Raw genomic sequence first — 13903 nt, forward strand, 5'->3', positions numbered from 1 at the left:
ACGAGCCATTGGATTACATCAATCTTTATTTTCTTCTGTACGCTTTGGGGCCATATTATATATCGTGTTGACGTTGCGATTGAACCCGATTTGGAATGTATCTGAAGCGGAGGGCACCAGTTTGGACCCTATTGTGATTGCGATGATTTGTAATGCGCCTCACTGGACGCTTCCACTTTGCGACCAGCTTTAGAGTCTTTGTTTGTTTTGACTTGGCAACCGTGTTGAAGATTGCCATATAGTAATTTGGTCTCACCTACTAATCGCTAAAGCATTCTCTTGCCATCTACTGAGGCTATGGCAACTTGATGTTTTCGAGGCAACACGTTTTGAACCAAGGAAACCTGGGACAAGTATACTCGTCTCTTTTCAAAAATTCTATGTGGATCAAGCTTGACCAGAAGAAATATTCTTATGCCTTTGTTTGCTCAAGGTATATAGGCTTCATCATCTAGTCTGTCATCTCATGACGGCCGAGATCCGGAGCACCGGCCACCCCGGCTGACCGGATTCTCCTTGTCTGGGAAATCCTTTGTCCGAGGCACGTGACTGACCTGACACTTCTGACGGAAGCCACTCAGGTGCCAGTGGGACGCGGACTGAACGGCTCGGCTCCATATGGACCGTGCACTCCACCCCTGCTTAACCGATTCAGGTGCATAAGCTCAAGCTGTCCTCTCAGGTCCTCAGTGAGACAGGTGGTCGTCGCCAGCTTCAATACGCAATCTTCACCTTCAAGGCCACTGCCTCTTAACCACCCGTGGCCACAATGTCGGCCCAACCTCTGGAAGCCCTCTCTGGAGGCAGCGCGCAGAACACAAGAATTCTTCTCAGAGTCATTATCCTGGGCTTGATTGCAGCTGCCGCTGTTGCAAGCCGTCTTTTCTCTGTCATTCGTAAGTGCCCCTCGACACGTTGCTTGCCAGCATCCTGCCAGCCTACCAGCGCCAATTGGCAAGTGTGCAGCAATTCATCGCTCTATATCCATTTTATCTTGAATATGATACTAATCTCTACTGAATAGGCTTTGAGAGTATTATTCACGAATGTCGGTTTCACCCTATCCCGACCTCCTTCCCATCGTCGCGTACTAACTCTTCGCAGTCGACCCCTGGTTTAACTTCAGAGCGACTAAATATCTCGTGGCCAATGGGTTCTACAAGTTCTGGGATTGGTTTGATGATCGCACATGGCATCCTCTCGGTCGGGTTACTGGAGGAACCCTTTACCCTGGTCTGATGGTGACCAGCGGCGCCATCTACCATGCACTTCGAGCTCTTACCGTCCCCGTCGATATCCGCAACATCTGTGTTCTTCTCGCACCAGCTTTCTCCGGCCTCACGGCGTTTGCTGCATATCTACTGACGAATGAGATGACTACATCACCATCGGCCGGTCTCCTTGCTGCTGCTTTTATGGGCATTTCTCCCGGCTACATTTCTCGATCTGTTGCTGGCAGTTACGATAACGAGGCCATCGCCATCTTCCTTTTGGTATTTACCTTCTACTTGTGGATCAAGGCACTGAAGCTGGGCTCCATGCTTTGGGGAGCTCTTTGCGCCCTTTTCTACGGCTACATGGTTGCCTCCTGGGGTGGTTATGCCTTCATCACCTGCATGCTTCCTTTGCATGCGTTGACCTTGGTTTGCATGGGCCGTTACAGCACCCGTCTCTATGTCAGCTACACTACATGGTACGCCTTGGGAACCCTGGCAAGCATGCAGATTCCCTTTGTCGGCTTCCTGCCCGTTAAGACGAGCGAGCACATGCCAGCCCTCGGTAAGTTGAATGAACAATTCGTCTTGAGTATTGGCTAACTTGGCCCAGGTATGTTTGGTTTCTTGCAGCTGATCGCATTCATCGACTACGTCCGAAGCGCTATCCCCAGTCGCCAATTTCAGACCTTTTTGTACACCTTCCTGGCTGCGACCTTCGGCCTTGCGTTGGCTGGCTTGGTGGCTTTGACCTCGCTCGGCTACATCGCTCCTTGGGGTGGCCGTTTCTACTCCCTCTGGGATACCGGATATGCCAAGATTCACATCCCTATCATTGCCTCTGTCTCCGAGCACCAGCCTACTGCCTGGCCTGCTTTTTTCTTCGACCTTAATCTTCTCGTATGGCTTTTCCCCGCCGGTGTCTACCTGCTTTTCCAGGACCTCAAGGATGAGCACGTCTTTGTCATCGTCTATGCGCTCTTCGGAAGTTACTTCGCTGGTGTTATGGTGCGGTTGATGCTTACTCTGACACCCATTGTGTGTGTTGCCGCGGCTATCGCAGCCTCGCAGATCCTGGATACATACATGGTCGCCAAGTCGCCCAACCCTGAAGACCACCAGGCGGCTGAAGCTGTTGAGGCCACTTCCAAGAAGGCTAAGCAAGGAGGGTTGAAGTCTACCAGCAAACCCCTCATCGGAATTTACACATTCCTGTCCAAGGGCCTTGTTGTTGGCGGCATGTCTATATTCCTGCTGCTCTTCGTTCTCCACTGCACCTGGGTTACGTCCAACGCCTATTCTTCTCCCTCCGTTGTCCTCGCCAGCAGAATGCCTGATGGAAGCCAGCATATTATTGACGACTACCGCGAGGCCTATCAGTGGCTGCGTCAGAACACCAAGGAGGACGCCAAGATTATGTCATGGTGGGATTACGGCTACCAGATTGGTGGTATGGCGGATCGCCCTACTCTGGTCGACAACAACACCTGGAACAACACGCACATTGCCACCGTTGGCAAGGCGATGAGCTCTCGTGAGGAAGTCAGCTACCCTATCATGCGCCAGCACGAGGTCGACTACGTCCTTGTTGTCTTTGGTGGTCTTCTAGGCTACTCCGGTGACGACATCAACAAGTTCTTGTGGATGGTTCGTATTGCCGAGGGCATTTGGCCTGAGGAAGTCCAAGAGCGCAAGTTCTTCACTCCCCGCGGCGAGTACAGAGTCGATGAGGGTGCTACCGACACCATGAAGAACAGTTTGATGTAAGTGAAACGGCATTTGGTTTCTAACGACTTGAAACTAACCCGTACGCAGGTATAAAATGTCCTACTACAACTACAACTCGCTTTTCCCCCAAGGTCAGGCCCAGGACCGTGTCCGTGGCGTTCGCCTTCCTGACGTTGGCCCCACCCTTGACACCCTGGACGAGGCTTTCACCAGTGAGAACTGGATCATCCGTATCTACAAGGTCAAGGACCTTGACAATGTGGGTCGTGACCACGCAGCTGCTTCTGCCTTTGAAAGGGGCCAGAAGAGGAAGGCGCTCAAGAAGAAGCGCGGCCCCAGAGTCCTCAGAGTGGACTAAGTTTGTTATTTGTAGCATGGCTCGGCTCCCTAGAGAGGATTTCTCAATTTCTTTGTATTAGGGCCGGAATAAGGTGGCCATAGATTCCACTAGTAGACAAAAAAGCACACTCTGGTAAATGTACAATACTCGATCATGAATTATTCTTTGTGCACGCCTTTATGCAATAGCGTGTTGTGCTACTCAACATGTCGAAGTACTATGTTGAGAGTTGGATTCCTCCAAAGGAGTTGGTCTAAAGGCCTCCTCGAAAAGTGAAAAGCCGTCCTCTCCTACGTGACAGTCACATTTCATTACTCTTCGTACACAGAGTACCACAGAATACGCTCTAAAATGCCATTTACTCTGGGACTGTTCACTCAAGGAGGCAGAATTAACAATGCATATGTGGTAAATACATTCATGTATGTGGGAATATTCCCGTTAGGTAGTGTACTTTGAGTCTATACATGTTCACCAAAGACGGCTTTAATATCAATTTGCATTCAGTTAACACCCTTCAGTCGGGAAAAAGGTCGCCCCAGCTGGTCCTCTTGTAAGCCTGGCGGTGCCCTAAGGAACAGGGTGTCGAGAGTAGGGGGAATTATGGCATCTTTCAGTGTTGTTTGCATTTAAAAGAACTAGTAACCTTGACGGGTGTGTGTCGCTTTAGTCTGCGCCCTTCCTCCGTGTCAATTTCTCTCTTGCCTCGGTGGATAAGGACTTTTACTCTGGCTTTTTTCCCACAAGGCAGGAACTCGCACCATAATTTTACCGCTCTCTTTCTCAACCTTTTCACCTTTCCATCTTTTCATCTTTTAACATACCCTTGAAGCTGACCGCCCTGGCACAATCATAAGAAATATCTCACTCACTCATTTTACTTCTTAATGCTGTCTTTCCATTAGCATTACTAGCTTTACAGAAAGTCGCAGTGGCAGGGAGAATATGGTGCTAAAGGAGAAAGGACTGGCTTCTGAAGCAGAAGGTATTGAATCATCTCGTCCTCACTGTAAGGAACCCATTAACTCTATTCCTGGAATAGGCAAAGCTAACGATTCTTCAGCTGCCATGCGGAAGAGCTTATTTCATCGGAAACACCATCGCCAGATGGAAAACGAACATGAGGGCAAAGATCGAGAGAAACAGCCTCGTCGAAGACGTGTCAGATCCAGCCGCGCCATACCTGGCCCTAAAACTGTCTCTCAACCTGCTATCGGAAACGTGCAAGCCGCAGCATCTGTGGTAAACTCACCTGAAGTACCGCGTACCCTCTTCGTGGATCCTCAAAATACTTCTGCTCTCAACCACTTTACGTCTTCTGTCAACTACAAGCTTTCTACTGGCCAAGCCAATGGCCGTCATCGGCAAAACAACCTTAACCATCCCCATTGTGGTGCAAAATCAGGCAAGAAGAGCGGACGAAAACAGGGATCTGACGATTAGGAATCCGAGATACCAGTTCATCTTGACGACAATCATGATGGCTATTATTGTTGTAGTTGTGGCATTCGTCGGTCTGATGAGCACCACAGAGTGCGCAAGTTTCGCGTTGGAGAGCCAGTTTGGCGCAACTTCTGCAGTTCATGTCATGTCAAGCACCTTTACAGCGACGATTACAAGAAGCTCACTCGGTATGGCAATTTTTGCTACGGTTGCGGTTTTGCTCGGTCATCCCGTTTCAACAAAGAGCATCCCATCCAACCTGGCCAGGAGCCCGTCAAAAGCTTCTGTGCCCATTGCATGAAACGAATGTCCAAGAAGGCGGAAATCCCTACAGAAACCTTACTCGGATGCGTAAGTATATTCGATTTGTCTATTTGAATACTCACCTATACTGACGTGTCTTAGTCGTCCGAAGAGAGCGACGACGAGCCAGATGAACATTCGGATGAGCATCTCAGTGTGCAGAAATCGGATCAACCTGCTCAGCGCCGAGTCAACGAGGAATGGGGAAAACAAATCTTCCAAAGTGAACCTGCAGACCTTTTAGGCGAAGCTTACGAAAAAACAAGCGACAAATCACTGGCAAATTCCCCGTCCGAGTCCATCCAAAGCCGGCTATATAAGCGCCGCGCTACTCGGCAAAGACTGGCCACAACGAATCATGCTCCTGAGCCTAAGGTCGCCGTGTCCAGGGATGCTGCAACACTCAATATTAACAGTAAATATGAATCGCCATCAGTGGAAGACGCCCCCAACGAAGCTATTCGTGTGCCGGATTGCGATGAGGGTGTTACTGGTGACAATTCCATCCCAGCTTGTCCCGTAATCACTTGCACGCTCAGCCCACCGATTACACCAACGCCCTTCAAAGGGGAGATGAAGGACAGCGTTCTTGAGATGAATTCACCATACTTCTCGGATCAGAACACTTTTGGTAAGAGGACCACCTTCAACGAGCGCGTGGAAGTTCGCACGTCTCCAACGTATTGGCAGCGTGAACACTCGGAGGGTGACGATAGCTATTCCAAGTTTCGGTCTGAGCAATATCACGAAGCTCTTCACGATGGCAAGAAGGCTATTCCACTCGATGATCCTCTCAGAGACCCTGATGGCTTTAGTGCAAGGTCTCCTAAACCCACGAGGTATCGCCCCGACGATGAGAGTTTCAACTCTTGGAGCATGCCCAACGTTGGATATGATGCTTTTGGAACTTACAAGGCAACGCAAAACAGCAGCCCACTAAACAACAGCTCAACTCCATGTTGCGATCAAGTTCACGTCAGCAGACTCTACACTCCTGAGGGCTACCTGCCCCGTGGACAGAACAATCCATTCCATAGCACGCACAACGAATCGTTTTCCAGCTTCCATAGCCAAAGTGCAGTCTGTGCTAAAGACAAGCGTACCGATCCCAGCAATAGACAGCCGCAACAACAGAATGGTGGACATGTCTTACACAGCCAAGGAAAGGAGAACCAGCCCTGTCCTGTAAACTACGAATCTGTTGACGATGCACACTTGCCACCACACTACATCAACGACTGTGGTGTCCACTCAGAACCCTACGACACGAACCATCTATTCCAAGATAATGAGAATTTATTTGTCGACCAAGGTGAACAGTCTCGTTGCCGGGAGCCTTCTGCCAGCTGGGATTCTTGGGCAACCTACAACAGTGAGCCGCACTGGGACCCATCTAATAGCTATTCCGAACAGAACCAGCACAGCTTCAGCAAAGAGTCACATGCCTCCAATCTCAACAGCAAAAGCGCGATGTTCTCTAGTCCAGGACAGGGACCTTCGTCCGGCGACTGGTACTTTCACCAGCGAAGCTCAGATCCAAATCGCACTCAGCAACCCCGCCAATCGCAGCATGGCAAGGAATATGCCAACCAGCATCAATCTTATCCAACTGATAATGATGATAACTCAAATTTGCCAAGATGCCGGCTTTCTGCGGCAGATCCCGAGTACTGGGCGGCTTGGGAGCCAGAAAGCACCCACGGCCCGGTTCCTTCCTTCGAACATATCACTTTTACCACAAAACCCAAGTCTTCTTCGCACGAGGCCAGACTCCCACCCCTCGGTTTTGCTATGGAATTCCCTGACGACCTGTCTGAGAGCGACGTCCACACGATGTTGATCCCAGGTTACGACGATTACATCCAGTATCGTCAGGGGAGTTCGGTCTGAACTTATGTTACCAACTCTCCCCTATTTGATATTCACTGATTCTTCGATCATGTCTGAACTTTTTTTTTTTCGCTCAGGGTCAGTATTTTACGATTCAGCACTCCTGCTCACAAAAGTACAACCAAAACTGTGCAACGACGAAGCATATTGTCGACTTAGATTCTGCCATACAAGATTTTGCAGAACTTGCCGTGGAATAATCCGGTTTTGTTTGTCAGACTTTTCTTTTCTTTTTCTTTCTTTTTTTCTTCTCTTTTTTTAAGACTCTCTTCGGTATTTTATTATTTTTGTTCTTTTTTTCCCCTTGAGTATCACTTCCTAATCCCAAGCCAACATGGCTACACCCCGACGTTAAATTCATGCACCCCCACTCTTCCACCGCCCCGAAGCTTTTTAAAATACTTCGTCTCGTGACACTGGTGGTGGCACATGAAGTCCGCGGTACAAGACGGCCTCAAACTCGGAATTGCAATCTTTGATGATGCCTTTGCCCACATGCTGGTTTTCTCTATTCAAGCAAGAAACCGGGTAGAAGCAGCCGAGCCAGCACATTACAAGGTTTACCGGAAAGAGAGTGTCTTTGTGTATGCATAATGACTTTGGGAAGCAATTTTGGGTCTGCAATGGGACTCGACACTTTGGATGTGCATTGGATTCCGCCACTTGAGGCTTCGGCTGAATCGAGCACGCAGTATCGCTGGACACGGATATGAGGGAACCGGGATTGCCAATTGTACTTAGCTAGCTATACTCTGAATAGAGTAGTTGATGACTAGAAGATTGAACTGCTTCTTTCTCGGAGAGTTGGCGTAGGCTGAACGTACTTCACTGGTTGAACGAGGCGTACATGTACGCCTCGTTCAAACGACGTCAAAAACCGCTCCATGAAGCGCCGAGACCGCAGGAAAGCATCTTGTAAAATCTCAGCGCACGGCAACACAACCTTCACAGGCCGCCGGCTTATGAGAAACCAGATCAGTGACGGCAGTAGTTAAGCTGCAGGATATGCGTGTAAGGTCCATACGACACAGATACGCCCAGGGAAACAAAAAGACACGCACGGAGAGACTGGCAGATTTCGTAACCATGTCCAAGTAATAACAGACGCCTGTGCTATTTTGCATTCATGAATTTTCGTCATCTATTCTACTGAGTTTTGTCCGCCGCTATACGTTACGCCCCGTTTCTCACTATCCCGCTCCTGTTCCCGCCCCCCTTGTCCTTTATGCCGGTAACAGGCGGCTTCCTCCTCTTGCTGTATCTACAATGTTCAATTCTGGTATTGGCTGAACCGGTGGTCAATTCTGATACTATTCTGTACGCTTGCTCTGAAAAATCGCTTTCTGAACCATTGAGCATGTTGTGTGCTGTTATCGGCGTATACATCTGCTTAGCGCTGACCCGTGTCAGCTACCCGTAATGCATGTCGTCGGACAGGTCCACGTTCGGTTCCGTGGTCTGGGGCTAATATCATATGGTCCAGAAATCGCGGTATGACCATGATACAGCCGTTTGTTCTAGGGCAGGTAAACGAGGCAGGGGCGCGTGAGCCCATGGCCCCACAAGCAGCCCCCGCCGATGTCCTACGTCGGGGGGCTCTGGGAGTCTTGCAACGGCGACGGCACACCTAGATTGGGGGTCTGGCCTCTCAGGGCAGTGGTAGCCGGAGCGCTGGCCGGCGACCCGCGCCTGGAAGCGTTTCTGAGCGTCACGAACCTCAGCGCCTCGAGACGTTTCTCCTCGAAGATGCGACTACGCTCACGCTCCCTCTCAATGTTTTGCTCGCGCTCATCGTACTCCTTGGCAGCCGCGTCCATCAACTTGCGCTGCTCCGCTGCCTGTCGTATGCGCCTGTCCGCTTTGGCGGAGACATCATCGATCTTGCGCGCCGTCGGAGACGAGACACGCTGGAGCGGGACTTCCGCCGGACGAGGCCTGGATGAGTCGCCCCAGAAGCAGCGGAAGGTGACCTTGGTTTTACTCGTATCGGCGGGAGTTCCCCAGACCACGATCTCATCACCGTCATAGATGGGAATCCAGTTGCGGGAAGGGCTTGTAGGGTCCTTGCAATCGTGAGAAGGGAGGGCGTGACCGTTAAGCAGTACACCATTGGTTGCCTTTGTTGAGAGGTAAAAGGCATATCCCTCGCCTTTTTCGTCCTTATCCCACGGAAGACCCTTTCGCCATTTGTTCGGGTCGAAGCCCTCCTTCCACAGGACAATCTTAGTCGCGTACTTGGGCACCCTAATCTCCGTTTTTGTCTCATATACCTTGGTGTTCTCCGGGCCTCGGCCCCAAGACATCAGCAGGCCAGTGATCGGGACAGAGATTCCCTCTACCACTGATCCGGGAGATGACTCTAGAACAGCAACTGCGCGCTTTGTACCCTCATCTTGGAGGACCGGAACAACGATCCTCTGCGTTTCTGGTGGCAATGTATCTGGCAGCGAATCTTCGTCGAGTACGGGAGCAGTGGCAGGAATGTCCCACTCGATATCGTCCAGTACTTTCCTGTCGTCTCTTTTCAGCATCGTCTTTGTGTCGTTGATACTTGACTGTTCATTGGTGTGTAGGGCAGGCAAACCATTGCTGGGCGGAAAGTGCCTGAATGCTAGCTCCCACAACGGAGACTTGCCAGGCTCGAATACCTCGCCCCGTAACTGGGCAGCTTGTTTAAACATGTCATACTGGAGTTGTGTCATCTCCGGGTACCGAAGATGCCACGTCTTCGAGTCGCCTCCCCAGAAGCTCATTTTGTGGAAAGGCTTATCGATTTGACGTCCCGATTCCAGCCTCTTGATTTGTGGCACAGAAGCAATGAGTTTGTACTGTTCCATCTCCTCCTCCGCCAACGTGTCGAGATTTCCCTCCGACTTGAGCCGTTTAAAAACTGGCTTTTCCCGAGGCTGTGGCTCGAACTCGTCGCTTGTGTCCACTGATGGTGGCTTTCGTTTGCTGGCGGTGTAGAAAGTGCCATCAGCAACATGTGAGGTTGCTGCCGACTTCATCTGGAAATCATACTCTGTCGCGCCAAGGCTTTGGGATGCGACGTTCAAAACTAGGCTCTGCAGCTGATCCGCCGACTGACCGTCCGCGCCGGAAACAGACACTCGTGCCCCGCTGCTTCGCGACTTCTTTCCAATAATCGTCGACACATCCCCTGAGTCGTAGCTATCCCGGATCTCTGTCTCTAAGCTCTCATCACCCAAGACGCCTGAATCGGCGATGGGCAGGTTGAGCCTGTCTTCTGGTATTGCCCCAGAACTCCCAACAGCTGAAACGTTGACTTCTCCAAACAGCCTTGCTCCATGCCCGGGGGGGCCAAAGGTCCCATTCTCCTTTTCTGAATCTTCTTCGATGAAATCATCAACAAAGTCATCATCTACTACTTCTTCGAATGACGGCTCGGTCTGACGGGATTGGCCTTCATCAAGACTGAGCTGGGAGGCGTTGATCTGCAGCTCTTCGTCCTCGTCAGTGATCTCGTCAAATGACTGCTCGCCGCTTGGTTGTGGCCTGAGTCTATGAACCCCCAGCCAGGGATGATACTGCAAATCTCGCACCGTCGCACGACTTTCGGGCCGCTTCTCCAACATGAGACGCAGGAATTCGATGCCCTGCTGGGAGACGTTGGCTCTCACAAGGGGCACGGTGTTAAGCTGTTGCGTCATGATAGTGTGCAGCAACTCTGAGTAGCTTACACCATTTCTAACAGGATATGGCGGGCTGCCAGTGAGGGCGTAGAAAAGTACTCCGCCCAGGGACCAGACATCGACGGCATGGTCATATCGTTGCCCGACTGCAGCGCGCTTGACTCTATTGCGCGGGTTTCGACGACCTTGGTCGTCATACTCGGCGTACTCAGAATACACTTCTGGGGCACAGTAAAGCAGTGTACCGCAAAAGGTTCGAAGGAAGGTCTGCTCGTTATCCACCATTTTTGACAGACCAAAATCTGTCAACTTCACATCGAAAGGGCTGAGGGACTGGATCAAAATGTTGTCGGGTTTGACATCTCGGTGGGTAATGTGGTTCTCGTGCAAATAAGCCAAAGCACTTAGGAGTTGTGCAGCCATCTGCTGCACTGATGGCTCTTGCAGGGGGCCCCTGTTGCTAATGAGCTTTCCGAGATCACCATTGCCGACATATTCCATGATAATTATGAGCAGCCGGTTGTCCCAGTCAAAGTGCTCTATGTATCGCACAACGTTGGGCTATTGAGGTTAGGGGGCTTCAAGAATAAGAAGAGGGGCATTAGACGGCTTACATGCTGCACCTTCTTCATGATCTTCATCTCATTTTCCACCTTTTGATCTAGGATGCCGTTCTTAATAAATCGTCGTTTCTCAAGTTCCTTAGCAGCGTATGGGTTTCCGTCAAACTTGGACGTCACTTTGTAAACCACGGCGAATGCGCCTTTGCCAATTTGACCAATACGGTTATACCTGCCAGACCCATCCCATTCCCTCGGAAACCGATCTGTATTGTCTTGTGTCGTGCCGGATGGCAGCGCTATCCTTCGCGTCGTGGCTTGCTGGGGTCTTCTGTTTGGAGGGAACAAATCGACCTATCCAAGTCAGTTTACGACACAAACAGTAGCCGTTGTAGAACGCAAACTCACATGACCCCCAGGACCAGGGGTGATGGTCTCGTTCTGCTTGTTGCGGAGTTCTTCCAAGCCCGCAAAGTAGTGTTCCAACTTGGAGGTATACGCCCTATCATATTCGCCCACCCGTTTGGGTATCCTAACCAGAAATTCGAGGTCGTGCTTCTCGGCATGCATGAGTACCTTGATCCGCGAACCGTGGCTCAATACCCTCCTCGTATCGCACTTGTCGTTCGCCGTCTTTGGCTTGGCGCGCAGCAATGTGCCATCGACAAAGGTGCCATTGGTGGACTGGTCCTCGAGCATGACGACCCCATACTCATTAACGTAGATGCGGAAATGGATGTTGCTGAGGCGCTTCATGGGGTCGTTTGCGAAGCAGATATCGCAGCGCGAGACATTGCGGCCGAAAAGAAACCCGTGGAGAGGGTCCTTCGTCTGGGCCGAGAGCCGCAATATGATGGCATGATCGATATTAGGCGGCGTTAGTTGGAACTGGTCGGCCCTATCCTCCTGCTCGTAGTCCGGCTCCACGGCGTCTGCCTCCTCCCTTCCAACAACATGCTGCGAGTGGTCGCGGGCGATACGGTGAACCTCGCGGCGGGCGAAGTCGGAGTGGGGATAGAGAAGGCAGATGATGTCGGAGATGTCCTCGTCTGAGAATCCCGAGTTCTGCTTGCCTACGCGCCGTGGGTCAAGGACATTTTGGGTAGCTGGGAAGCAGCAAGACAAAAGTCAGCGTCAAGTTTCTACTGGTAGGAGCCGCGAGGCCAAGCAGCAGCAGCAGCAGTAGTAGCAACTACGGCGGCACCGACAACCGACGACGGTGACAACAAAAACCACAGGAATCGATGGCAGGATGCATACCTTGGGTGGGCTGCGACCCATCACCCTCCATTGGAATCAGCGACAGGGTGGAAGAGGTAGATGAGGCTCGTCTAGGCTGCCGTCGCGACCGCGGGCCGGTGACAGGCTGCCTGGTGTGGGAAGGGATTCAAGATACGAGTCCAGTGCAGGGGAAGTTCGCGGCTGGACAGAAGAAGGGAGCAATGCATTTATTACTGTTGGCTAAAAGGGAAAAAAAAAGTGGTGTTGATGGCGCGCTCTCGTGGGAGTCCTCGATGTCATACAGGTTGGATGGGTTTTTCTTTTTTTTACTTTCCCCCCCTAAAAATTTACGCCACGGGCTTCGAGAGGGGGTGTGAAAACGTGGACTTCGTCCTTCGTCGGGTGCCTTGTTTCTCGATATTCGGTGGGGTCTTCTGTTCGTCCTCGCGTCTTCCGCGAGAAATGCGACTTTGGAGGCCAAGATAGTTAGGAAGGGAGCGAGTGAGTGAGCTTGTAACTGCGCAAAAAGGTAGGTGGAGGGGTCGTTTCCTGCCCCGGTCACCTAGCAACGTCCGTCTTTATAAATCAAGCATACAACAAGGACGTCATGCCGGCAAACAACAAGACACGAGAAAACGGCGGATGATGTGAGAGAGGACACGGAGAGGATCGGGAAGGGGTATCAAGAGGAGTGGAAAAACAACGAAGCGTGAGCAATTAGAATTTCTAATCGACGCGATCCCTTCGCGGTCTACGTGAGAAGTCAGATGACGGTGGCTTCTGGACGCGAGGGAGTGGGCGTGCACTCGACCTCGAGAACGAATGTCTCTCTTTTTTTCGCCGATGCGCGAACCACTGGCTGCCAGTCGTCTGCTAGTGCATGTACTACATAGCTAGACGGGCGGGTCCACCAGTGCCCACGAGGCAGCCTTCAGGGGCACCTGCGGTCTGCGTCAACCAGTCTCCGCGTTGGGCAGACCCCGGCCCAGCGCTGGAAACCCGCTGAAATGAGAGGCTGACAGGCGATGACGGGGCGCAGGAGAAAACTGCGGAGACTGCGCTGAACCAAGATCCCACAGGGAGTTAACAAAAAGTCACTCCCCATGAGCCGGTAAGCCAGGGTAATTTAGCGTACACTGGTGGTTCAATTGTCACTACGCAGTAGAGACTAGGCCGCCAAGCCAAGCCAACCACCTGGGTGGCGAGAAAGGAGAGGCAAAAAAGACCTTCCATCCTATCTTCCCACGGGAGAAAAAAAAAAGAGAGAGAGAGAAAAAAGAAGGAGCAACAGGAGCCTGGACCTCCCGGCAGATGAACTAACCAGTACAGAGACGGGACGGGAACGGTCCCATCAAGGTTCCCTGCCGCAACACCTTACCTAAACTTACTTAACTTGGCAGCTTGTCTTTATCCCAGTTGATACCCCCCGCTAAAACGTGCCACCGTTAAGAACGTCCAAGCGGCTCCTCGCCTGCTAAGCTCGACTGTCAGTGAGCTAGCTTTGATATAAGGCGCAGAACAGACCGACTTCACGCGTCTGCCTGTTCAAGG

At 51.4% G+C, this 13903-nt stretch overlaps 3 protein-coding genes across 3 annotated transcripts; 2 read left to right on the plus strand and 1 right to left on the minus strand.

The window, feature by feature from the left end:
* Window positions 1-769: 769 nt before the first annotated feature.
* Window positions 770-3300, plus strand: CTRU02_208704 (oligosaccharyl transferase stt3 subunit; the record flags this gene model as incomplete). The annotated part of the gene is made up of 5 exons (XM_036724879.1): window positions 770-896; window positions 1025-1048; window positions 1105-1779; window positions 1828-2977; window positions 3030-3300. 5 exons carry the CDS (start codon window positions 770-772, stop codon window positions 3298-3300), a joined length of 2247 nt encoding a protein of 748 aa, XP_036583511.1.
* A 1459-nt stretch (window positions 3301-4759) lies between these two features.
* On the plus strand, window positions 4760-5026 carry CTRU02_208705 (uncharacterized protein; the record flags this gene model as incomplete). Its single annotated transcript, XM_036724878.1, has 1 exon — window positions 4760-5026. The coding sequence occupies one exon, from the start codon at window positions 4760-4762 to the stop codon at window positions 5024-5026; it is 267 nt and encodes an 88-aa protein (XP_036583510.1).
* Window positions 5027-8501: 3475 nt separating this feature from the next.
* On the minus strand, window positions 8502-12422 carry CTRU02_208706 (meiosis-specific serine threonine-protein kinase mek1; the record flags this gene model as incomplete). The annotated part of the gene is made up of 4 exons (XM_036724877.1): window positions 8502-11132; window positions 11186-11485; window positions 11540-12237; window positions 12392-12422. The coding sequence occupies 4 exons, from the start codon at window positions 12420-12422 to the stop codon at window positions 8502-8504; spliced, it is 3660 nt and encodes a 1219-aa protein (XP_036583509.1).
* Between the last annotated feature and the right edge of the window lie 1481 nt (window positions 12423-13903).

The sequence above is a fragment of the Colletotrichum truncatum genome (assembly GCF_014235925.2).
Source record: "Colletotrichum truncatum strain CMES1059 chromosome Unknown Contig_0005, whole genome shotgun sequence".
In the NCBI taxonomy this organism is placed as follows: Eukaryota; Fungi; Ascomycota; class Sordariomycetes; order Glomerellales; family Glomerellaceae; genus Colletotrichum; species Colletotrichum truncatum.